At 34.5% G+C, this 27,251-nt stretch overlaps 1 protein-coding gene across 1 annotated transcript; it reads left to right on the top strand.

The window, feature by feature from the left end:
* The first annotated feature begins 13,811 nt into the window (after positions 1-13,811).
* LOC130636248 (dipeptidyl peptidase 2-like) lies at positions 13,812-27,109 on the top strand. The gene is made up of 8 exons (XM_057445904.1): positions 13,812-14,024; positions 20,849-20,988; positions 21,640-21,803; positions 22,276-22,411; positions 22,669-22,984; positions 24,706-24,818; positions 25,672-25,973; positions 26,799-27,109. The coding sequence occupies exons 1-8, from the start codon at positions 13,844-13,846 to the stop codon at positions 26,917-26,919; spliced, it is 1,473 nt and encodes a 490-aa protein (XP_057301887.1). The 5' UTR covers positions 13,812-13,843; the 3' UTR covers positions 26,920-27,109.
* The last annotated feature ends 142 nt before the right edge of the window (positions 27,110-27,251 follow it).

Raw genomic sequence — 27,251 nt, 5'->3', positions numbered from 1 at the left:
GAAAGCAATGTATCGATGTAGTTGTGACTTTTTTTTTGTCAGACTTGTTTCACAAAATACATGGCGTTTCTCGGGTAGTTGTAATTAACACAGGGGCGGTGTCTGTAAATCGGCCGCCCCTCACAGTTTACGCTCTTCTACACGGTGCTCTGCTGTTCTGTACTACTGGACAAAATCAACAACCTGCAGCGTTGCTCTGTATGCACGAAGTAGACTGACTGTAAAACATCCACACTCCAAGTATTATTTAATAATTGTCACTGTACTTTTGTTTTTAGCTCCCATTTTATTGCTTTAGTTTGCATAGCTGCTAGCGAGCTGATGAACTAGCTAGCTAGGTTTACCACAAGCACAAGGATAGATAGATAGATAGATGTGCATATTTTACATGGCTAGTTAGCCTCACTATTATTGAGGGATATACCCTGTCTATTATTTCCAGGAGGGGCCATGGCTTAGATGGAGAGTCGTAGAGTATTTAATGCTCATTTTGAGCTACGCAGACTCAATTGAGGCCGCGCTCTACTAGACAACTCCCGGCAACATCCAACGGCCCACACATGAAGCCATCTCCCCAATTTCCCTCACATGGCTTGGGTTAACCCAGGGCTATGGTAACATTCACTCGCCCATGTTGAATCGCCGTCAAGAGGATGTTCCGTACGAAATTGACCCGTTGTACGAGGTTGGTCATTTTTCACGCTTGTTTGAAGATGGGCAATTTTGTACGAAAATGGGCATTACAATTGCTGTACAAAAATTAGGCAACGAATAATTTGGTTTAGAAATGAATATCTAAACATTGTTAATTACATTCAGTAAACATGATAATATCTTAAATATTCTATGAACGTTAATTTTTTACCATTATTTAATGATTGTACCAACTTCGTACAACTTAAATAACTGTGTACGTTGGACCAACTTCTTCTACTTAACTTGAATTTTTCAGACTCGAACCAAATTTGTACAACTATTTAAAATACCAAGACACAGATGAAGACTACTATATATTATCATTTATGGTCTTTACATTGCTTTTTTTTTGTTTACTCTATCAATAATTTCCACCAACAAAAACAGAATGTGGTTTAACGATAATCTCCCTATATCGAATTCGCATGGGTACTTCATTCGAATGTAATTGGTGATGACTCATGTTGGCTCTGCAATGTTCGAATCTTTCATCAGTTTTTGAAAAAATTGAGGATGTTTTTTCGCCAGTATTTCGTTATAAAATACTGACCTTTTTTTGCAATATGTAAACATAGATCGCAAAACCAGTCCCCTAAGGGTTTTACAGCCAATTTGGAGCATTTAAAATGACACTAGACAAGACAGCGATCGCATGCAATTGATCTTCCTTTTCCAATTTTTCGTCTGCAATGGCTGCTTTTTCACAAAGGCGCATGTTTTTTCTCCTGTATCGTTGCTGCCATTTTGCTGTATGCTTTTTTGGAACAGAAATCCCTAATTAGCGTTATATCAAGCAACTCATCCACCACAGTTTCTGGCACCTCAGACGGAGATCTCAGATTATCCAATTGTACCGAGCTGTTTCCATACACAAATTCTTTAGCAATTTCAATCTGCGTAAAACATGATAATATGAAGATAGATTTTTCTTCATCATTCATATCTTTAAAGGGAACTGGTTCAGCACCGTCCTCTGATTCGTCGGCCATTACAGTAGCTATTTTTATATAAAAAATAGCTACTGTAATGGGAAAAAATATCTTACCAGTTTCGGGTAACTGGATGTTATCGTTTTGGCTACTTTCAAGCTGGTCCGTTGGTGCTGTTGGTGCTAAAATTAAATAAAGGATATAGTAGGTATAACCCGGAAAACAATCTTTGAGTAAAGTTTTTCCTAAAACATCCAACATCATAGAATAACCATACGCCATTGAGCCTGATTTTTGCGGTGTAATGCGACCCCTTCCATAGTGTGATTGCAACTAACTCATATCTTAAAAAATATTACGCGGTTTAAGGATATACCAATATAGGTCTCATTGTATAAATGTTCAGAAGGTCTCTTTCAAAGTTAAGAAACATCCAAGCCGAACTTAAGATATTTTTTTGGCCTCGATAATACCTATTTCCTTGATTTGTGGAAAACGGAATGTGTAATTGTTCTGGAACAGTAGCTATGTCTATTGGGTCAATATCGCCTGCAACATCAACAGCTAATAGTTGGGCCTTGTATATTCTGTTTCCGTTACAATATCTGTTCTTTATCCTATGGAAACAATAACATAATTAAAAAAATTACCTTAAGGGAAGAAATTTTCGCGGGAATTTAATTTCGCGGTTGATCAAAACGATTTTTTTCGCGGAATTTAATTTCGCGGTCGAGAAAAAAATATAATTTTCGCGGTCGAGAAAAAATAGTCTTTCTAAATTGTTAATTACTCGTTACATTCATCATCGATAATGAAGTCAAATGCGTTTCTATCAAAGTCTTCTTCGAACCCCCATTCTGCATCATCATCATTGTCGTCGTCATCTTCATCATTTTCTACGATTTCGTTTACGTATCCGATATTAAATCTGTCTTCGTTTGACCATTTTTGGTAGGACTTTCTGTTGGTCTTTCGAGGAGTAGATGCGGCTTGGGCAGCAGCTTGGAAATCTAACGGTCCTAAACCTGATTCTCTCTGCAAGTTACGCGACGATTCTGAAAAATTAAAGGGATATCTGGGTATTACATTTGTATCAAATAAATATCAACTGCTTTAGAATTTTAATAATTCTAACAAGGCTTTAAACTCGGAAGATTTTTGCTTAAAAAGTAAGTATTACAATATGAAAGTTAATAATAAAAAGTAGTGTTACCTGAACTTGACATTTTTCTTTCGTCTTGTTTTGTCTTTTTCACATGAACGCGTTTGTTTACATGTGTCAGTTTATCACCCAAACTCAAGAACACGAGTGAAAGATATTTTGATCGATGAACAATACAAATATACAAAATTTGTGGTTTAATAGACCATTTCTATATATCCAAAACGAGACGAATTTCTATTAAAAACTTTCAATGGTTTTTTTTTGTTTCGGGAGAGCAAATAAATGAACATTCGAAAAGAAAAATTTTCCAGACAACAATTTTCCCGCGTGTTTATCCTATTGTTTGAGGGGGAAACCCTTCGATGAGAGCAAATAAATGAACATTCGAAAAGAAAAATTTTCCAGACAACAATTTTCCCGCGTGTTTATCCTATTGTTTGAGGGGGAAACCCTTCGATGAGAGCAAATAAATGAACATTCGAAAAGAAAAATTTTCCAGACAACAATTTTCCCGCGTGTTTATCCTATTGTTTGAGGGGGAAACCCCTTACTCGCTGAAGTAAAGGAGACTGAAGTAAAAGAGAGTCAAACAATGAGGACAAACTTATTGAGACAAGAAGGAAACAAGAAAGTACAGAAGAAAGTTACTGTCACTGTAAGATGGCGTACAGTAAAGTTTTCGAATTTTCAGCAGCAGTAAGAGGATACCATTATTATAAAAGCTTTTGGAATCCTCAGAGAGAACAATTTCTAGAATGTCATCACGAGTTTGGAAATCCCTTTGATCGTTTCGCGATCAAGGTTTGCGAAATAGGAGATACAAATGCAGTTGGTCATCTTCCACGAGAGATCTCGCGTGTTACAAAATTTTTCATGGATAGAGGAGCAATCGTTAATGCCAAGCTTACAAGTGAACATTATAGACGCTCTCCCATCGTTCAAGGCGGTATGGAGATTCCATGTAAAATCACAGTGAAAATTGCTGGTATTTGTATTAACCTTCTGTTGATGGAAAAATATAAACAACTTATAGAGGAATTGTACATTGAACCCAAGAATGAGGAAAATCTGGGATCCTTTTTACAACCTAATAATGTGACCGAGGAAAGCATCAATTTACCTTCCACTTCATCCCAATCGAAGAAGAGCAAGTCCAAAGATGAAGCGAGCAATCAGAAAGATATCCGAAGTTTTTTTAGCAAGACCATTAGCATTAAAACAACTACTAAAAGGCGAGATGGCAAGAAGAAAACGGAAAAGATTATCACGATTGACTCTGATTGATTAATGAAAGTTTTATTGATTATTGTAATTCTTAGAGCATCTCTTATGTTAGAAAAGATACTTTTATGTATATGCCATTTCTCCATTCTCAGTTTTCACTGAATTTATAATTCCAATGCAAATAAAATCAAAAATTTTCGCGAGAATTTAATTTCGCGGTCAACAAATTTCGAAAAATTTCGCGGGAATTTAATTTCGCGGTCGGTGAATTTTTAAAATTTTCGCGGGAAGAAAATTTCGCGGTTTTTTCCAAAAACCGCGAAAACCGCGAAATTTTCTTCCCGCGAAAATTTCTTCCCTTAAGGTAATAACTTTTAACATCGAATACGAACATATTGGCGTACGAAAGAAAATTCGTCAGATATGTTCTAACTTACTTTCTTTCCACAAATTGATATTGTTGCTTTAAGAAACAACTTTTGGACATCATGGACAAAGGAACTTTTCACTGTTGCCGAAGGAAATGTGTTGAAGCAGGCTCTCGATTGTTTCATGCTACAATGCGGACTGTTGCAAGCTGACTCCAAAATATGTTCCATGAATGGCGCAACGAAGTTTTTTATCATACATTCGTATTCTGCTCCAAAAAATGACAAGCATTGGTTGGTTGGTGTTATTTTTCGATAAATAGCAGTATGAAATTTAGCAGCTTCATAAGCACCGTTTTTCACAAACGTAAAAAGCTGTTGTATGTTTTGTCGGTAACTTCATCTGTTATACTTCGTCTCATTACTATAACTGCTTTTAACACTGCCATCCATGTATCTAAAGCGCAAGTATTATGGAATGTGATCATTTCGTTCTCGTATTTAATTGAGCCACCAAAATTTCTTAAACGTAGAAATGTTTACCATTTTTCAAAAACATCATTGCTTATTCTCTGTTAATATAAAACAAAGTATAAAAATATATATATATGTATATATCATGTTTATACTTATCATACCATTTGCATAAAATTTAATTAGATCCAGACAGGAGCCTAATCTGCTCGCCTCATTAGTATTTTTCCAAAGAGGCATCCAGATCGTAAAACGAATGTGTTTTTTTTTAAATGACTTAAAAAAAGAAGATATTTCAAAAAAGTTATTTTTTTATTATAGAAGTTTCATTTTTTGACGATATTCGCCGCTGTACGAAGATGGTCAGTTTTGTACGAGGATGGTCACTCTCAGCGCTGCGGCAAAAAAGCCCAACTTCGTACAATGAATGACATCGTACGGAACAAGGAATCGAACCCCGGTCTCCCGCACAGAGTAGGAGAGCTATAACCACTAATCTACGGCGCCACAAGGAAACTCTGAAAGCAAAAAGCAGAAGTTCTACTTTTTCTGATGCATAGGTCATGTAAGACTAAGGGATTGGTACCTCAGTTTAATGTCATGTGCATCATGTCAACAGTACCAGGAAATTATTTTAAAACTTAACCTTCCCCACTTAAAAAAAGGAATGAAAAACCAAATCAAAGTATAGTAGACAAAAATAATATAATTTCATATTTGTTGGTAAGATATCTCTGATAAGAGTTGTAATTACTAGCTAGAAAAAAAGCTAGTCGCCAGTCACCATCTTTTGTCCCAAATATAAACAAATTCCTTGGGCCTGTGATGTCAACTCCTAGATGATAATTTCGTTGACTTAGCCATGGCCCAGGATTTATATATAAATACAAAGCAGTTTTATATATGCCAAGTACTTGTTTTGTTTTTTAATATTTCTAACAGGCCCGAAAATATGTTTGGTTAGCGTCATTTCTAATTATATACAAAAGTGAGTCGGTCGGTGGGATAAAAAATTTTTTCAAAACATTACAAAAATACTATATATATTTCGCAGCCATATTTTGTTATTCATTTTAAATGTCACTCGCAGGCCATTTCTTGAATAAAACTATGCCAGAGCTACAAAAAGCACCCGTTAAAAAAATTACGAGTGCTATGGTGTGTGAAAAATCGCACTCGTAAGCAAAGTTTACAAGTGTGATGTGAATATCTGCAAGTGTGATTCACACTTAACTTTTTTTTTGTTTACCACAACGTTATATGTTATTTAAGCTGTATAGAAATGAGGTGTAAGTCTTGCAAGAAATATATGATTAAAAGAAATATAAAAGGAAAATTTTGAGTTGTGCACTCTCATTGTGCATGAATAAAACAATTTTTTTTTAATATTTATTTTTGAAGGGCATAAAGATGAATATTCACGTCATACTCTTCTTGTGTAGGAACAATTATATTTGTGGGCCACCAAGAAGGTGTTTTCTTCAGCCACCTGGTGGTAAAAATATAAAAATATATTTCAATTATTGCACAACATCTTTTTTTCTGCTATTCAAAAAAATGTTGTGAAATTGCTTTAACTTTCTATTGCTTGCTAATGTTATGAGCTCTCTCTGAAACACAATGCTGGAGATCATTTTTCTTTTGTGTTGAAAGTAATTCTAATCTATTTATATCTTTGCAATCACATTGAGCACATTGAAATGATTTGCTTCTGGTAATAGAGCAATATAGCAGGTATCATTTTTAGGTTTAATTGACATGTATTTTACAACCTAGTGCCCAGGACTTAATTATTAATTCCTGTTGAAAATATTGATACATGTTAAATAAAATAATAATAATAATAAATATTTAAAGTGGCTAGCCCAGAAAATCACAAAAACCTATAGTTAGTGGATTGTTTCCACTGAGGGCCACTAGAACAAAAAAGAAACAAAAAATGATAAACCTTAGACTGCCTCAGCTCAATCAAACATAGTAACATTTATAATCTGTGAAAATTGAAAAGAAAAAGAATAAAAAACAAAAATTAAAAAGTTAAAAAGTGATCTCCATTAGAATTTGCCAAATACATTAGAGATGGAAGTCTTAAACGAAAGCAGACTTCCATCACAGGTCACTTGGTCTGGAAGATTATTCCACACTTTTGCAGCTCTAAATGGGAAGGCTTTTTTGCCAAATTTCGTGTTGACAAAGGGAAGTGTGAACCTGTTTTTTGAAGCTCCTCTTGTTTGATGATTATGACAGTTTTTTGTCAAAAGGAATTTTGAGCGCATGTAATCAGGAGCAATGTGATTCATGGCTTTGAAAACTAATATGGCATCGTTTTTGATGAGTAAATTATTCATTGAATATTCCCTCTCTTTCCCAAGAAAGGTACGGACACATTTTAATCGTTTTTCTAGTTTTCCCAATCTACCTTGGGTGGCACAAGCCCTTGCCGAGGAGCAGTAGTTAAAATATGGCATGACAAGTGCATTAATTAAAAGGTTTTTTGTGTGAGGTGTTAAACAGGATGCAATGATTCTAATTTTAGAATATTTAATTAGTATTTTTCTATTTATGTCATTAATGTGCTTTTCCCATTGCATTTTTTGATCAAATGTTACCCCAAGATATTTAACTTTTTCGCTCCTCTTCAAAGGAATACCCATATAGTTGATAGTTTTGTTCTCAACTTTTTTTAACTGGCTGTGGTTGCCGAAAAAGATTGTTTCAGTTTTGTCCGTATTAATAGTCATTTTGTTATTATTCAGCCAGAGGTCGACTTGCGAAAGTTCTAACTCGACCTGGGAGACAAGGGTATCCAAGTTTTTATGAGACGAAATAATTATTGTATCATCTGCATATAGATGGTGGTAGTTTGAATTGATGACAGATTTTAAGTCATCAATATACAAAAGAAAGAGCAGGGGCCCCAACACAGATCCCTGCGGCACCCCAAAAGCGTCTTCATGAAGCAGATCTGATTCTGTGTTGTTTACAAGAATCAGCTGCATTCGGCCCGTTAAGTAGGACTCGAACCAGTCAAAGGCAGCATCTCTGATACCAAAACACCATAGTTTTTTTAACAAAATTTTATGATCAACAGTGTCAAAAGCTTTTTTAAGGTCAATGAGCACAGCACAAACAAAGTTATGTTGGTCGAGCTCAGTAAGAATAAAATCAGAGACATCGACTACTGCAGTTTCTGTGGAAAAGAGTTTTCGAAATCCGGACTGTCTGTCATTCAGGAAGTTGTGCTCAGAAATAAAATGAGACATTTTCTCATGCACTAACTTTTCAAAAATTTTCATAGGAATTGGCAAAATGGAGATAGGCCGATAATTAGTAGGATCTGTTTTATTGCCACTTTTAAAAATAGGCGAGACCCTTTTAGTCTTCCAACATTTAGGTACATAACCAGTAAATAAAGATTTGTTGAAAAGACTTGATAAATAAATACTTAAAACTGACGAACCTTCTTTTAGCAGTCGTGAACCAATTCTGTCCAAGCCTGTAGCTTTATTAAGTTTTAGTGAACTAATTATTTTTTCGACACTTTTGGTCTCAATACAAGCCCACCGAAAATCGTGTCCGCTAACAGGTGGATTAACATTAGTAGTGTCAGAAGAAAATTTAGAGGCTAGTTTGGCACCAACACTGACAAAAAATGAATTGAATGTGTTGGAAATTTCTTTTGGGTGAGAAGTTTCTGTACCATCGTTTTGGACTACTCGTTTTATCGAGGTAGTATTGCCTGACTTATCAGGAACCAGTTTTTTTAGGGTTTTCCAAAGTTGTTTTGGCCGTTTTTGAAAGTCCTGCAAAACGTCATTATAGTACTGGTTTTTAAGTCGATTTTTGAGACCTATTACCTGGTTCCTTTTTTGTTTGAAAGCTTCCCAGTCTATGATGGATTTTGTTTTTGATGCTTTCCGTTTCAAGAAGTCTCTTTCTTTGATGGCTATTATTAATTCATCAGTGACCCATGCCTCAACACGGCCAGAAAATCTATGTGTTTTGAAAGGGGCATGTTTGTCAGCCACTGTTTTAACATTTTTATTCAGTTTCTCACATGCTTCATCAAGGTCATCATAATTATTAAAATATGACCAGTCTAAATTCCTGAGGTCCTTCAGAAAAGCCTCTTCACGTTTTTGTAGCTACGAACCTTGCATGTTTTAGGTTCAAATTTTGGCCTTTTGAATTTTCTGATCACATAAACTAAATTGTGATTACTGATGCCTAAATCCATGACACCAGTTTTAGAAATACAAGAACTGTTAGAAAGTATCAAGTCTATAAGAGTGCTACTATTTTCAGTAACACGAGTTGGCTCCGTAATATGTTGTTTTAGGAAAAGAGTGGAGCATAATTCCTTTATTTTGGAGGAAAAAGCATATTTTGAAAGCATGAAGCATATTTTGAAAGCATGAAAGCATGAAAATAATGTTAAAGAAGCATGTTAAAATAAATAGATAAATAGTATAGATGATAATTTTCTTTTTTTATGTTCGCCACCTTCAAGCAACAGGTGGCCACAGAGAACATCAAAAATAAATATAAAATACAATTAATTAGACATACGCAACTATCTCCTTTTTAATCGCCGCCATTCATTTTATCATGCACACTGTGATTGCTGAGATATAAATAGATAACAAAAATTCTATAAACATTAGAAAAGATTGTTCCGTACATCGCTGTTACAGACAACCTGTGAAAATTATTATGTTGTTTATTTTTATGCTAAAAAATACATAAAAAAACAGAATTTTTACTTCAGGTTTAATAGCCCTTTTCATCATTCTATAATAATTTAGAAAAAGAATTTACGAGTTTAACGAAAATTTATGAGTGCGATAAAAAGCACTCGTAAATTTTTTTACCAGTGTGTGGGCGAGTGCATGTGCGATCGCACTCGTCTCAAGGAGTGGCCTGCGCTCGATTTTTGTCAGTCAATGTTTTTCCCATGTTTTTTGCTTGTATTGGCGTATAAATGCGAAGCAGGAAAATATAGCACAGAGTAGCGCAACGCAGTCCCCTATCGAAATAACATTCGGACGTAACAACCGTAATTCGGAGAACCGCTGAAAAGGTAAATGGTAGAGTTTGTTGCATGTCGAAGATTGTTCATGGATTGTTTAGTTTATTTTTTACAAATTTACCTACTCCCTGACTCGACTTTTGCCTTTTTCTTAAGTAAGTCGGTCGGGTGACCAATTATATTTTTGAGGGTGGCCGTACTGAAGATGACCTTGTAAGGTACTGAAGATGAGCTTGTAACAGGTGTTGCAAATACGCTTGTAACGGCTAAAGATAAGTAATAATTTGTTTATCTACTTCCTTCTCAAAAAAAGTTGTGGGCATTCAGTTTTAGAAAAATAGTCTGCAAAAGTGTAGATAAAATTCCTAGATAGACAGAGTTTTGATTTTTCACCGCATGGGCAACTAGGGACCACCTAGGGCCAATTTGGGTAATTTTCTCAAACCTGGGTCCCCGAATCCGTTTTTGGAATGGACGGGTTAATGACGTCATCAAAAACCTTCAAACCCTTATATCTTTGCAACCGTTTTTCAAAAGTACACGATCCTATACATTTTCTTGATCAGCGCTTCAAGGTCTGTGCGATAAAGGCAAAAGGTATACGAATTTCTTAAAAAAAATTGGGTTTTGACAGGTCATTGCTGACGTCAGGAAAATTTTTAACACCTTATATCTTCTTAGGCGTTTGTCGAAAACATATGATCCTATACATTATTTTGATCAGTTTTAACCTCTACACATTACAGGCAACAAATAAACTAAAATTCGCCATTTTTTTGTACCTGCGCTGCTGATGTCAGCAAAAAACTAAAACAACCTATTTTTTTAAAGTCCTTCTGCCTCAGTGGATTTCTCGACGGACCTTATCGACTAGTCTACAATAAAAGTCCAACATCAGTCCAACATATACCTCATGGTTTAAAATTCTTCCAAGTTTAGCTTTATAAATTAATAAAAATAAAAGTTAAATATAATACCAAAAAGCTATAGGTCACAAGATCAGTTTTTTTTACAACAAAAGCCTTTTAGCAATCAAATTAATGACCTTCAGTTTGCAGGTCAATTTTTTCATGGATCAAATTTACCTACTAAACATAAAATCTGCAAAGAGTGCAAAGAACAAGTAATCAATATAGAAAGTGTTGCGGAGAGGTTGCCAAGGCAAAGGCATTAAGCACGGCAAGGAAAGGGCAAAGGCAGGCAAGGAAATAGGAAGAGGAATCAGGAAGGCAGGGGTAGGAAAGGCATGATGGGAGGCACAGGCAAGGACATAGTAGGCAGGCACCAGAAAAGGCATAGGAAGGGTAGGCAAAGAAAGGCACGGTCAGTGCTGGCAAGGCAATGGAACGGCAAGGCAGGGGTGCATGACTTTAATAGAAAATCTCCACCTTACAACTCAAAGATTGCGTATACTCAATATGTCTAAGTTAAGTATCATATTAGTCCAGGAGTATAGAAAATATTGAGGTGCAAATATTTCAAGTTCAATATCTCAAAAAAAAGTCTCAAATTTATCTCAGGTCAATACACAGTGAATCATAGCAGAATTATGTGCCATTACAAGTATTTAAACAATCGGTCATAACGACATATCATTTTTTGATAAATCTGAGATTAACTTGGTTCCAATGACAACAACATTAAAAAGTCAAGATATAGAAATAATCAGAGAAGTTTTACTCAAAGATTACCTATTATATGAAAACCTGGTTGTTGTAGGTGCAAGATAATTATGTTTTTCCTAGCCCTGTCCAGGATTTGAACCTGGATCTCTCATTTGCATGAGTGTCATAGCCATTAGACCAGCAGGGCATAAACATAAATATATATACAAAACTTTACAGGTGAGTATTATATACACTTAGGAATTTACGCTGGTTAAGCCACAAGCAACTGTGTTACCTGGCGTTAAATGCTTGATGAAACAATTAATACAAATTTTAAACTGTACCACACATTCAGGTGGCTCGCTTTAGTACAGGTGTGCAGTATATCATAAATCGAGTGAAACACACAACATTAAAGGTGTGTCGGGTGTGTAATTATATTTTTCAGATTCACAAAATATATATTTCCTTCAACTTTAGCTTGAATAGAAACACAATTTACATATTGTGCCATGTCATAGCGAAAACTGTTTCACAAAATGTTCCCGGTAAAACTTAAAATATATATGTACTTTAATCTGTGGTGCGCCGTTAGTATAGGTAAACAAACCCTTTCAAAAAAACTTTAGCACAACTTCTGTTAAATAGAAACACAGGTATTAGCTTGTCGTTAACACTAGGCTGAGTGATTAGTACAAATATACTGTGGCGCACATCCGAAAAAACTTTGGTTCAAATAAACAGACAGTAAACACCCTGTTGTTATCCAACACAGCTAAAACAATCATTCAGCAATTTTATTTTGCGGAAAAGTTTTTGTAACATTTAAAAATAAAAACACTGTTCAAAACCTGTTTCTACGCTCCTAAAGAATCCTGCAATATTTTATAGGAAAAGTTTCTGTGCTAGATCAAAAATATCATAAAATCGGACAGCCGTAATACATTTTTAAAAAAACCTTTACTGCACAACTTCGGTTTACAAAAACACAGCAGAAACAGCCTGTTGTTAGCCTGTGCAGCTAAAAATCAAATAGCACTATATGTTTTGTTTGCAAACAAGTCTTCATGACAATAGGATAAAAATATCTTATTTCAGACTGAACAAAAACATCATTAGAGCCACATGTGTAAGGATCGGGCCAAGTTACAAAAACAGAAATTATTGGGACATTATTTGTATACATATCGTGAAATTAGGTGAGAAATAATGAATACACTTGGAGATTTTCAATACATGTTGACGATTGAACGAGTATTGAAATAATTTTCCCTTCTGTAACTTCAGCCGCACTGGTGTATGCTCAGCGGCAGGGTTAAAAAAGTTTATTTCCTGACGTGTGTACAATATATATAGCTAGCTACAATTGTCCATGAAAATATGGCTCTCTATTCCCCCTTAATGTAGTTTTATCCCAGTTATGTAGTTAATTTTATGCTAGCTTTCTAGCTAGATTTATGCTATAGCCCTTTTTTATAGCTAGCTAAACGGTTAAAGTAAGCTAGCTATATGTTATCTAAGTTCTGTTATTATGCCAGCTAAGTGGGCAGTTTTATACTAGCTAGCTTTAGGTGGCAGTAAGGATAAGAAGGGGTTCATCAATGTAAAGAAATAGTGATCTACTAGCTGTACATACAAATACCCTTCTATCCTATCCAAGCTATCATCAACTAAATTTTCGTTTCAAGCGCTATGTATCTGAGGAAATGTCATGTGATATTAGTAAGAGTAACTTATGAATCACGTGGCTAATGCTGTATGCCGACCTGATCTTAACTGAAAATGGTGTGTCTCGACCAACCAGATTTTAACGGAAGAAATGACCATAAAAAATATTTGGGTAAGTGGGTCAAAAGTCGGACGTTTTAAAATTTGATGTACTAGGAGAAAACGCGGAAATTCGTTACGCTCTAATATATTTATGGGAACGAGGAAAATAGCTCCGTTCGAGCAATGGCTCTCTCTCCGCAAAAAAAAAAACTCTAACATAAGAACAAAAAAATAATTTTTTTCTAAATTAATCATTTTGTTACAGTTTTAATGCTTTGATTAGCAAAAAGGCTGGACGCCAGGTTATCAAACAAATACTAGAAATAAACCATTTTATGCTTCATGACATTGAAAAGATACAAACAGATTTCAAAGCAAAAGAAAACAATGTCCTCAGGGTTACATTAGAGCTTTGAAGAAAAATACCAAGAAAAATTAGCATTATTATCATTTAAACCCTGTCTCATAAAAGAGTAGGACCAACTATGTACATAAAATACAAAAGGTAGAAAAAATAATTTTAATAGCTATCTCTGAGCTAGAAAAATTAAATTTTTATTTTACAAAATTTTTAAGGAAAAATGAAGTTCATTTGGTTTAGCATCCTGTTTGTGCAATGCAGTGGTAGTTTCTCATACTTGATTCATGACAAATCTACTGAGCAATACGAAGAAAAGTTTTTTGATCAGTATATTGACCATTTTAATTACCTTGGCCAAGCTGGTGCGAATGGAATGTACAAACAAAGATACCTAATTTCAGGTGAGTGAGTTAATGTTCTTATTAAGATTATAGGTAGTGTGAGGTGGATTGCACCCGTGATAATTCTGCATGTTTGTAATGTAAATTGTAATACAAAAATAGATTTAACAGAAGTGAAAGTAGTAACAAAATTCCTTTACCCTGTTACACTACACTGGTGCTTCTGTTTTAGCATGGGAAACAAATATAATGAGCCAACCCAAAGTTTCAGCATGACCAGGAATTTCCACCTACAGTCCAGTACAGATATAAGCGTATAGTTGTATGTACAAGTGTAGAAATAGTTGCTTTCAAACCAAGCCTTTTATAATTCTTTAAAACCTTTTTTTACACCTTTATTGTCTTTAAAAAAATCAATTTCAAAGGATTAATCAAATGTCACATCAGATTTCTTCATACCCATTATAAAACATAAAGATCAATAAACTTGTAAGTTAGAAAAAAAGAAAGGAAATGAGAAGCATGCAGAGTAGCGTAATTATTGAGCCGTCACAAGATAAATAAACTTGTGAGCAAGAAAAGTATTAAGAAAAATGAAAGCCAAATAAAATATTTTTAAAGTAAGAAAAACACAACTAATATAAGAAAGTGGTAATTCTAGAAAGAAAGCATGTGTAAAAAAATGTTTTATGTCGCAAAAACTTTCAACAATCAAAAAAATTTAAGAAATATTGCAACCCTTATTGTTGACTTAAATGTTTTTTTCAGAAGCATATTGTCAAATGATTTTTACCTTGAGAAGGCAACTTGAAGGCTTTACCAGTCGCAATACTATTGTATTGGTTACTAAAAGATAAAAACAGAATTAACACAAGTTGCAATATTAACAGTCATGACTAGAAACTTATATACAATTCTTTTTATTTTTTAGCATTCATCATTTAGTGTAAATGTTGGTGTACATCAGGGTTCTGTACTTAGTCCTTTGTTGTTTATTCTAGTCTTAGAAGCGCTGTCGATGGAGTTCAGAACAGGTTGTCCATGGGAGTTATTGTATGCAGATGATTTGGTTCTCATAGCAGAGTCGATGGAAGAATTAGTTGAAAAGTTTGAGAAGTGGAAGAAAGGACTAGAAGAGAAAGGGCTAAAGGTAAACACAGCAAAGTCTAAAGTCATGATTAGTAGCATTGCAGCCAAGTGTGACCTTGTAGTTGGAAAGTGGCCTTGTGGAGTTTGCAGGAAAGGGGTTGGTAGTAATTCAATTTTTTGTCAGACTTGCAAGCATTGGGTACATAAGAAGTGCAGTAGTATTAGTGGAAGGTTAAGAGCTGACATTCAGTTTGTATGCAAGCGTTGCAATGGTGAGATTATAGAGAATGAAGTATTTCCAGCTTTAATGATGTACAACAGTGGCTCGTTAGATATAGTTGAGAACTTCTGTTACTTAGGTGATATGTTGGGCAGTGAAGGGGGTGTTGGAAGAAGTGTTACTTGCAGGATAGGTTCTGCTTGGAAAAAGTTCAGAGAGTTACTTCCTTTGTTGACTAGCAGAGCCCTGTCAATTGAGGTAAAAAGTAGGTTGTATGAGGCCTGTGTAAGAAGTGTTATGTTGTACGGTAGTGAGACATGGGCAGTGAAGCAGGAAGATCTTGACCGTTTAGAAAGGAATGATATGAGAATGGTTAGGTGGATGTGTAACGCCAGTCTGAGAGACAGAAAGAGTTCAGATGAGCTAAGAAGCAGGCTAAGTCTCCGTAGAATTAAAGATGTTATCCAGATAAGAAGATTGAATTGGCTGGGGCACTTGGAAAGAATGGAGGAGGATAATTGGGTAAGAAAGTGTAGAGACTTGATAGTTCTTGGGGCAAAGCCCAGAGGCAGACCGAGAAAGACTTGGCAGGAGGTTATAAGGACAGACTTGATGCAAACTACAAAAGGTAACTTTCCAACTACAAGGTCACACTTGGCTGCAATGCTACTAATCATAACTTTAGACTTTGCTGTGTTCACCCTTAGCCCTTTCTCTTCTAGTCCTTTCTTCCACTTCTCAAACGTTTCAACTAATTCTTCCACCGACTCTGACACTACTTCTAGCATTGCTGTACATAGACTGACCATCGTAACTAGCCACTCATCCACACCTATTTTTTTCATAGCCCACCAAATAACTTTACAAGGCTCTCTATCAAAAGCTTTCTGTAACTCTACAAAGGCAAAATAGAGTTTCTTTCTCTTTCCTAAATACTTTTCCTCAAGCTGTCTGAGTAAAAATATTGCATCTGTAGTGCCACACCCTGGAACAAAACCAAATTGCATCTTATCTGTATCAGTTCTTTCTCTAAGTAACTTATCAATCACTCTTTCAATAACTTTCATTACTTGATCAACCAACTTCAAACCTCTATAGTTACCTCCTTCTAATGCATCACCCTTGCCCTTGATACAATTCACTATTACACCTGACTGCCACTCACTCGGAATAGCACCATCCTTTATAATCTGATTAGCAAGACTTGTAATAAGCTTAACTCCAATATATCCAGATGCTTTTACCATCTCTGCAACAATACCTGATACTCTTGCAGCCTTGCCAATCTTCAATTTCCTAATAGCCTCCACTACCCATTCTGTCTTGATCTGCATAGCTGGCCCTTCTACAACATCATCATCAGACAAATTATCCTCATCCCAATCAAACTCTGTGTTAAGCAACCTCTGTTAATAATTCTTCCAAGCTACCCTTTTCTCCTCCTCTGTGCTAGCCAACACACCTTCATCATTACGTATACACTTCTCACCTACAACATCTTGATTAGTCTTCTTCATTTGCTTTGCTATCTTGAATACCTCATTGCGCTGGTCTTCCCTTCTTAACACATCTGTAAATCTGTTTCTCTCTGCTTCTGATTTTGCCTTATACACTGCTGTACAAGCACGAAGTTTAGCTTCTAAGTAAATATTTTTCCTACCACCTGACTTCCACTCTTTCCAAACTTTCCTCTTTTCCTTTATACACTGGTCAACCTTATTATTCCACCAGCAGGTCTATGTCTAGCTGGTCCTTTCGTCCACCCACAGGTATCATCAGAAGCATCTAGAAGACAATTCTTCAAAGTCCAAGTACTTTCAACATTGTCACTATCACACTGACCATTGCAGGCTAACTGATGAACTTTTGCACTAAATTGCCTTGCTACAATCTCTTCCTTCAGCTTCCAGACTTTACGACGGGACCTGTACTTTCCCTTGGATTCTTTAAAGGTACTGTCCAGTAAAAATATAGTAATAAAAAAGTAGCCTGAACTGAATTGCACTTTTCTTTTCTTTTTGCGAAAATATAAGTGATTATATTTCTAAAGTTTTACAACTTGAATAACATTTCCTTTATGTTTACAAATTTTTCATATTGCACGTTGTCGAAATCAAATTTATACCGAAGCCATTCTACATGAAAGGGAAGCTAAAATAATATTTTTGTTGTGATGTAAGCGTTGGGTTCTCGGCGAATCAAAACCTTGTAAATAGAGAATGATTGTTTTACTCTGAACAATGCATGCAACTCACTTTCAGAGATGGAACTTTATGTCCCTGTCCACACAAACAGAATATCTGTCTCTACACAAATTAAAGTAGATTATTTTAAAGCTGCTTTATTTTTTGTGAGACAAGACGCGGGTAATATAATTTACGTAAAAGTATATCTACACAAACATCCGTTGGAGTGGCCAATCCTCAAACGCAGACAGCATTGTGCAATGATAAAATGAAAAAATCTGACGCAACATTACAAGTTAAAGTCCTTGACGAATCTGAATCATATTTTGTAATATACCAAACTATCAACTGTTGTTGTCATATTGTACATATATCGTACTCCAGAAAACCAACCAGCAAAAGAAGGAAGTATAGAAAATACAAACGCATTAAATAAATTGTGTTTTTTGTACCTTTATACTTCCTCGACAATTATAAACCTTGTTCCCAGTACCCCTATTCTATTACCAAAGCTACCTCAATTAGCGAACAAAAAGAAATACTTGGTTCAAGGTTATTCATATTTACACTTTTTATACCGTAATGCTTTTAATAAACGCCCATTAAACGCCCCCAGAGAAAAGATTATACCGCACATGGATTAAAATTGTTTAAATAACACTTGGGGCAAAAAGAAAAAACTCCAGTAAATTCGGACCTGCAATGGTTTCCAAAAATTATGTACAATTTAATCCATGATAAAATTTCTGTTCTGCCTGTAAGTACAGTTTTGCAGACTTGATTCACCCGTGCTCCGTCGGTGTTCACCTTTGCATAAGTTAAGAACCGCATGGCTGGATTTCTTGTGTAAGACCAACGACGAAGGGGCCAGGCAAAAGAGATTCATGTCTACGTAGTTCTTTTACCTAAGTCAGGAGTCCGTGAATTAGCTAGGATGGTCAGGTTGGCTATAAATAGGCTTGATCGTGGATGAAAAGGACCAGGACTATTCGATAATTCTGAGATCTAAAAGTGTCCAACCAAGACGGAAATCTATCAACGTTTTGTCCGACAAAAGTTCTAAACGAGCTAAGGACATGTCCGACCAAACTGAAAATTTGGCAGGCATTTTGTCTGACGAGATTACAGTTTACACCTCATTCGTACTTGGATATTCTCTACGTATCTTAGACACAACACAGGAAGGTATAACCCGACAAACGCCTTTTCACAAGTGGTTATGAACAAACCAACAGAATTGGCGGTATCCCGCATATCCATAAGATCTAAAAATATCATCCTCAAATAAGATTGGAAATACTATGGCAACAGAAATTTCAAGAGTGCTAGTGACTTACTTGTTAGAAACTTTGTCCTTTTTTTAAGTCCGCGGTTTTCCCAATCGTGGAGAGTGACTAACGCTGTCCACAAAGTGTTCTTTAAAATCACAACCGCGTTGAAATCTTCACGCTCTGTTTAGTATGCTCTGTTATACATTTCTTATCTAAAACACAATAGAAACCTTGTACCCAGGTGCTCATTTATAATACAACCAGTAGAAAAATGTGAGAGCATATTATATAGGTACCGTAGCTGCAAGTATTTTATAGTGTCCACCTCGTTACAGCACAAACACTCTACAGCTGAAGGCATCCTCTCGCACTTTTCACATAAGCACCACTCACTGACATCTATCTGTGTGCGAGAAGCAGCGGGTGATTCTGGTACGTCTGGTTTATCGTCATTATAAGAGGGAATTTGTTGTTTGTTATTGGGTCGTTCTGGCTCAAACTGAAATCCAATTATGTTTATATTTCTGCTTGTGAACATGATTGATAAACGTAAAAAAATTCTGTTGGGAGTATCATTAACTTTTTTTCTTTATTTTTCTTTCTGCACGCGCCAGTCTCTACACGGGGGTAACCCAAAGAATACGTCATTGCATAAATTGTGCATATCAATGTTTTTACCCAGTCCTTTTCCGCGTTCGAAGTTCAGTAAAGATGGCGATTGAGTTTGGCATGGTCAAGTAAACAAATTCAGTTTAAACTTGTGAAAGACAATTTTGGTTGTATTTAAATACTTTTTTCTTTACTTTTGTGCCGAGATGTAACTAATATCAAGTTTTAATTTTTTACTGGACAGTACCTTTAACACTCTTCAAGATAATATCACAAACCAGGAACCTATGCTGGCAAACACACTCTTCCCCTGATATAACTTTCACATCCTTCACAACTTTCTTGTCTGACTTTCTAACCAGGAAGTAATCTCTCTGTGTCTTACAGCCACCTTACTCATATGCTATCAGCCTACACTGTCTCTTACTGAATGATGTGTTGCAAACCACCATGTCTGTTGCCATTCCAAACTCAAGCAATCTCTCCCCTTTCTTATTTCTGCTTCCAAATCCATAGCCTCCATGCACACCTTTATAACCTTCAGATGACTTCCCAACATGACCAGTAAAGTAGCTGCCCACCATGATAAGTTCAGTGTCTCCAAACTTTGATGTGGCTCCTATTAACTCATCATAAAACTTATCTTTATTTTCCTCACTGAGTCCACACTGTGGAGCATAAACTGACAGAAAAGTGACAATCCTTTTACCTATCAAAAACTTTATCACTATAATACGACTATTAACACGCATAACATCTATTACTTTTTCTACCCACTTCTTTGCAACGAATATGCCAACTCCTCCATATCCATCATTATCGCCAATCCAAAAAAGCTTATACCTTGCCCTCTTACCTACCACAAATCTCACTGAAGCTCCTCTCCACCTGACTTCCTGAACACAACACATATCAACAGATCTACGTTCTAACATTTCAACTACTTCACCTGCTCTACCTCTCAGAGTACCCACATTTACACTAGCCATCCTCAACTTTGTGTGTATCTACCTTGTGATGTGATAGCTGGGTAACAGTCGACATCTGTCCTACCGTGCGCGACACCTTCACTCCTTAGAGTTCCAGCCCCGTTTACGCAATTTGTCTGATCAACTGTTACAGCCATTAATAAAGAGTTTAGGCATTGTTTTACAGCGGATGCCCTTCCTAGCGGCAACCGTTCACAGACCAGACTGGGTGTTTTTTTAAAGTGACACCATCACTATGTGGCATTTCATGGGACTTCCACAATCGCCCCTTTAAACTAAGGTATGGTGGCTGAAAAAATACTAATTGCTACACGCTTAATAAAGTTCTAAACTCACAGTTTATTTTCAAGGAGCATATTTTTTTTGCAAAAACCTTAGGTCTTTTTAAAATGCCAAAAAGTTCTTTCTAGCAACTCAGGAAAACACAGGAAAGTTGGTGACTTTTTCCTTATAACAAATTTTGAAAACAAATTAAATGATGTTGATGATGTTAAAATTCCTGGTTTAATGATTTTTTTAGATAAATATTGGACAAAAGGATCTGGGCCAGTGCTGTTTTATACTGGAAACGAAGGGGACATAGTCAATTTTTGGGTTAACACTGGCTTTGTTTTTGAACTGGCACAAAAGTTGAAAGGACTGGTTGTATTTGGAGAACATGTGAGTTATAATAAAATTTTCGTCATCAGACTATGCTGTTACTCTTTTTTTCCCTTTTTGTTGATAATACGAGTCAAGATAAAATATTGTTGTTCTATGTCTTGCATGTTACCTGTGTTGTGTAACAAAAGCAGTGAGCTAGATTCTGCAAATAGGCTAATGCTGTTTTCAAGCAACAGAGCCTGTGGTGAATGCCTAGATGATTTCAGATTTCCCCCTTAAAAAAAGAATGAGGACCGGCTTCATTTTTTGGAGAACATAAATCATGTTTCGTTTGCATCAACAATCATTATCACAATGAATTAAAAGTATAAATTTCAAGGTTTTTACAATTTAAGATAATTCTCAAAAAGTACAAGAAATAAATACAAAAAAAAATAAAAATTGTAACATTCTATTGTAACGTTTTTGTCTGGCATCTTTTTTTTTTTTTAAGATACTCTGCAATCTTGTGTTGCTCAGAAAGTTTGGAAATTAAGGTTAGCTGACAGTATAAATTTCAAATAAAAATGTAAAAAGGGGAAACTTTTCAAAGGGAAAAATAAAATAGTGGAGGTTAAGTGTGATTACACGCCTTTTCTAAATATGATTTTAATAACATTTTACACATAATGTGCACTTAAGCTAGAGTATTATTTCTTTATATAATAGCGTTATTATGGAAAGTCTTTGCCATTTGGAAATGTCTCACTTACACCAGAATATATTGGTTTTTTGAGTATGGAACAAGCGCTGGCTGATTATGCAGTTTTGGTCAAGTTTGTTCAAAAAGATATGGGAGCTCAAAATTGTTCTGTTTTCTCATTTGGTGGAAGGTATGTTACACAATTTATGGTGTAACCAAAAGACATTGAAGTCATGGCCACGGAAAACCTTCTATGGCTACAGTATTAATACTCGTACTTTGTCCGAAAGAGTTGCCAGGGAGTAGTAATGCTGGGATGCTAGAATGTGTACCACTCGTTATAACTTATTTGCCGAAATAATGTATGATGGTTAAACCCATGGATTTTTGCATTCTTTTAATAAGCTGTATCTATCTCTGTCTGTGATTTTGGCAAAAGGGATATTGTCTCATTTGTTTGCTGACAAATTAGCTATTTTTTGATGTTTAATGTCAAGATAATTATTTTTAGTAAAGCAATTTCTTTGCACCTGCAAATTTTGGGCCAGGCTTTTTTCCTATTTTTAGGGTTTTTTTTTACACATCCTACAATACTTTTTACTCCTGTTTTAGTTATAAATTTAACTGTTATTTTAAAATTTATGATGTGTCCTATTTTGTAGCTATGGTGGACTTTTGACTGGATACATGCGATACAAATATCCTCACATCATCTCTGGTGGAGTAGCAAGTAGTGCTCCGTTTTTTACTATTGCTGGCAATCGACCAAGATCAGAGTTTTTTGAAGCTGTAACTGAGGTAAGTTTATTGATTATTCTTGAAGTAGTGCTAGTTTAAACCATTATTTACTGGTTGTTACTATTTGTGTGTTTGACAGCAATCCCATATGCAGGTCTAATTCAAAATTATTTGGATTGAATATATACATATAAATACATATCACCAATAGATACATACATACATATCAATATTTATCACCACATTCACCAGATTTTATTATTCGATATTTTTTTATTCGATACCAGTCATAAAAAAATATATTTCTTTCCTTCTAGACCTTTCGTAAATCTGATCCCAGCTGTCCAGCAAGTGTCCAAGAAGGCTTCTCAGCATTAATGGACCTTTTTAATGCTGGAGCAGAAGGTCTTACAAAAATAGAAGAGACTTTTCACCTCTGTCCAGGTCAATTCTCAAAGAAATATATTGAGAAAAATGTACTGGCTTGGGCAAGAAATGCTTTCACATTACTTGCAATGGTAGATTATCCATATCCAGCAAAGTTTATGGCAGATCTACCTGGACACCCTGTCAATCTTGCTTGTTCTTATATGACTGGCAAAGACAAACTTGCTGGATTGGCAAATATCACTCGTACGTCACTTTACTTTTTTTTAATAATATTAACATTACTTGATGGTAAAATATTACTTTCAAACGTATAAAAATGTTTTTTCACTTATAAAAGAGTTGCTTTGCAAAAAATTATTCACAAGAATTGATGGAAATTATTTTTTGTGTGTTTTAGTAATAACAATGTTGAAAATGGAGTTAATGTTTAACACAGTTTGTGAAAATTAATCCACAATAAATTTAAAAATTCATCTAAATCCACATGATGTCTATTAAAGTTGAATTAATAAATAAATTTATATAAAAATTGGACATCTAAATGTTGATTTAAGCTTTTAGGTATTTTTAAGTCCTAAAGCTTGTTTCCGTCTGGCGTTTTTTTGCGTTATTTTTTTTGGGCAAATTTTTTACCTCAAAGGTAATCATATTGAGTATATAGGGAAAGGATCTTTTCATTAAAACTGACATAATTGATTTTGTTGATGAAATATGTTAATGAGAATAACAAGAGCCATACATAGAATATCATCATCTTAATAACATAATCTTTTAAAGGAAAACTTTTTTGTCCACCATTTTAAAAAAATGTAGAAATGACTTTGGCACGCATGATATGGTAACTTTAATTATACAAAAGTACTAAAATATCAAAGAAATTTTAATATTTAGCCCATGTGCTAATCAGGGGATTGGTGTGCTAATGGGTTATCAACATTTCCATTTATTATTAAAAAATTAACACAAAAAAATTAACACCTGCTTGATGCAAATTAATGCCAGCTGAAAACCAAACTTGATCCTGAGTTGAAACTTTTAATTCGACAAGATTTGGTCTCAAAAATGTCTTAATCACTCACAGGTGAGAAAACAATAGTCTCTCCCTTTTTCCAAGTTATTTGGCCTCAATGTTGTGTACCACAATGGTATTAGTAATTTATGTTTATGTATTAACATCTTGACTTGCAATTTATCAATAAGCATTTGTGGTGTTTTTTGAAAATGTGTATCCACAACGCCTGATACACATGCACACGCACACTCACACAGAAGTAGCTTATTTAATTAGATGAAAAATATTGTTTTTAATTTTTTTTGTAAACACAAGAAATTCCACCTGATTTACATTTAATTTCAGATAAACTAAGTTATAACCAATGTATTTGAAAAATATTTTGATGACAAGTGACTATTTTGGTGATGATGCTTTGACAAAAATATTTTGTTATTTGCTTCCCTCTGTGCAATTTTCTCAAGATATAAGACATGCTGCATTGAATTCTATGAAATTAACTTGTTTATTCAATGTTAATACTTAGAATCTGTTAGTAATTGTGTTGGTTAGCTTGTAGAGTGGTTTACCTGAAAAAATTTAATCCAGACGTAGATAAATAAGAGGCTATCAAGAGGCTTTGAATAAGTAATCAAGCGCCATACTAAAAATTTGTTCACCCGTTCTTTTTATACTGCATTGTGTGCTTCTCGCTATTGCGCAGCTAAGTTACCACAGAAAGACAGACAGACAGACGTATATGGGTATTATAATATAGATAACATCTCTATATTGGTAAATGTTAAATTTGTATTCCCTAATAGATCAAATATTAGAGTGATAAAAAAAATGCAAAATTATTTTAACTTTTAAGCCTAACACTATAAGTTCAATACCTTTTGTTATCCAGGATGAGTATTAAACCTCAAGGAATTTTTTGTATTTGTATATATTTTGTATTTTTTGTGTTTAGAATTGTTGTATGGATCAAAGGTCTCGTGTCATGATACTTATAGTGAATATGTGGCTTGCTCTGATCCAACAGGTTGTGGTACTGGCCCTGATGCTCCTCCATGGGATTATCAGGTTAGTCTATTATTTTACTTTTTTTGATTGTTTTTACTTTTTACTTTTTTTGATTAGGATTTAGGTAGACAAAAATACTTGTACAGCTAAAAGGAGTCTATCTCTTCTTTCTTAACAACTCAGTCATTTAATCACATGAATTCTCAGTTCATGCAAAATAGTTGGACTCCATAATATAAGTTGTTCTTATTGTGTAGGGGTTAATAACTACAGATAACCATGTACATAGAGTTCTTGGTCCGAAAGCAAATATATATCATGTGAAAATAGATGATGTGAAATTGAACATGACATTTTATGTTTACTTTTGCCTTGAGACAATAAAGTTTAGTTGAATTTTGAAGGAAGAATAATTCATCAATAAGATGGAGGCTTTTAGATTTACCTCCTATGTAAGTCACATAAAAATAAAGCCATTTTTTGCATATGAAGCATTTTTTTTTTAAGAATTAATCCTAACATTAAGCTTGTATATAATTTTGAAAAGGTGTAAACCTATATACCTCACATGAACACTTTTTTGAGACCTTACATAAATTTTACCAAATAGGGTGTTCTTAGGCATTGACCTATAGTTTTCAGTGAAATTTTAGTGAAATAGAATTTATTCAAGGGCAACTTAGTTCATTTTAGTGCACTGCAATGAAACTTATGTGCGTAGTTTAATAATCACTTTAATAAACAAAACTAAACGCTAAAGTTTTAACTCATTTATATCAGGTTCATGTGAAAACTACCGTACTTAGCTTTACATTATAAAAGATGTTTGATATATATGTTTGATGATGCCTGCCAGATATTTTGTTAACCACATATCTCTTTGAGTGATTATTTTATATCTTTATTTCTTCAGGCATGCACAGAAATGATTTTACCTGGTGGCAGTAACAATAAAACAGATATGTTTCCTCCTCTTGATTTCACTTTGGATATGCGAAGACACTACTGTACAGGAAAATGGGGGCTTGGATATTCACGATTGGATTGGATCGGAACCAACTACTTCAATTCTCCTAATGATGTTAAGAAGGCATCACGCATTATATTCCCAAATGGTGATTTAGACCCTTGGATGCCTGGAGGTGTCCTTGAAAATTTGTCTGATTCTTTGATTGCTGTTTTGGTTGTAGGTGGAGCACATCATTTGGATCTAAGGTATACACTGGATAACAAAAAACTTGTTTCTACAGGACAAGAAAAAATTATTTTCTCTTTTTAATAACCCAGTTAATTCTGAGTAACAGTTAAAAATGTCCACAATATTTCCTTTTCATACTTCATCTACCAAGCAGATTAAATTGTGACATTTTTTGCGATTTGGAATGCTTCTTAAAAGATGGCATAAATACGCCACATGGCATATTAATAAAGTTTGAAGAAGTAGTTTTACACCGTAATTAAACATTTTTTAATATGCGATAGCAATTTTTTATTCAGCATATGTAAAAAAGTCAGCATACCAAAAAATTTCTATGCTGTAGTTTAATTTTTCTATACCATAGCTTTATTTTTCTACGTTGTTGAAAAGATAAACCATATTTTAAAACCATCAAAAAAACCTTTTTTTATGAATCTTAAATATCATTATATTTTATTAAAAAAAAATTTGAAAAAAACTTTCTGATAAAGCTTTTACATTGCCTTATTTTATTAACAAATGATTAAACAGCTTTTTATGTACAAAGTTTTTACACCACCGTATTTTATTATAAAACCTTTAAAAAAATATAAATACTTTGGTGTAGCACTTAAGAGTACTATGGTTGAACAAAAACACGACATTGGCTTCATATCAGAGGCGTAATTGAACAGTTTTCAGATTACAGTATATTTACAAAAAACAGGAGTACCCCATATTGCAAAACGTATCACAATTTTTTCAGATTGCTGAAAGAATTAGATTGAAACATATGAAACAAAGTTTATAAAGTTTACTTATTTATCTTTCTATAATACTATATTTATATGTTTGTAATACAGAGCATCAAATCCTGCTGACCCACCATCTGTTATTCAAGCCCGAGAAACCATAACAAAATATATTGTCCAGTGGATGGCAGAAGATGAAATTTATCGAAAGAATAAACAGCATTATTTTTGAACAAAATTTACTATATGGAACTGTCGTAAAAACTCTTAATTATGAGAAATATAATCGTAAAATAAAACACAATTACGAAATGTATTCTTAGATTTTCATACATTTGACACTAGTTGTAATTATAATTTCCTAATATCTTTTGAATTTTTGTAGTAAATCTTCTTATGAGAAAAAAATGAAAGAATTTGCACTTGTGTCTCATTACTGTGACATGTTGTTTATAATTCAAATCTTTGTCAGTAGCTTTGAATGTTCTGTTAAGCTGAAGGGTTACTTTGTCTGAGAATTCAAATCAATTGCATTTGGGCTTGGTAGATGACCATCATGCTCAT

The sequence above is a fragment of the Hydractinia symbiolongicarpus genome, chromosome 3 (assembly GCF_029227915.1).
Source record: "Hydractinia symbiolongicarpus strain clone_291-10 chromosome 3, HSymV2.1, whole genome shotgun sequence".
Taxonomy (NCBI): domain Eukaryota; kingdom Metazoa; phylum Cnidaria; class Hydrozoa; order Anthoathecata; family Hydractiniidae; genus Hydractinia; species Hydractinia symbiolongicarpus.
The sequence above is the reverse complement of the archived record's forward strand: the minus strand, read 5'-3'. Positions and strand labels throughout refer to the sequence as shown.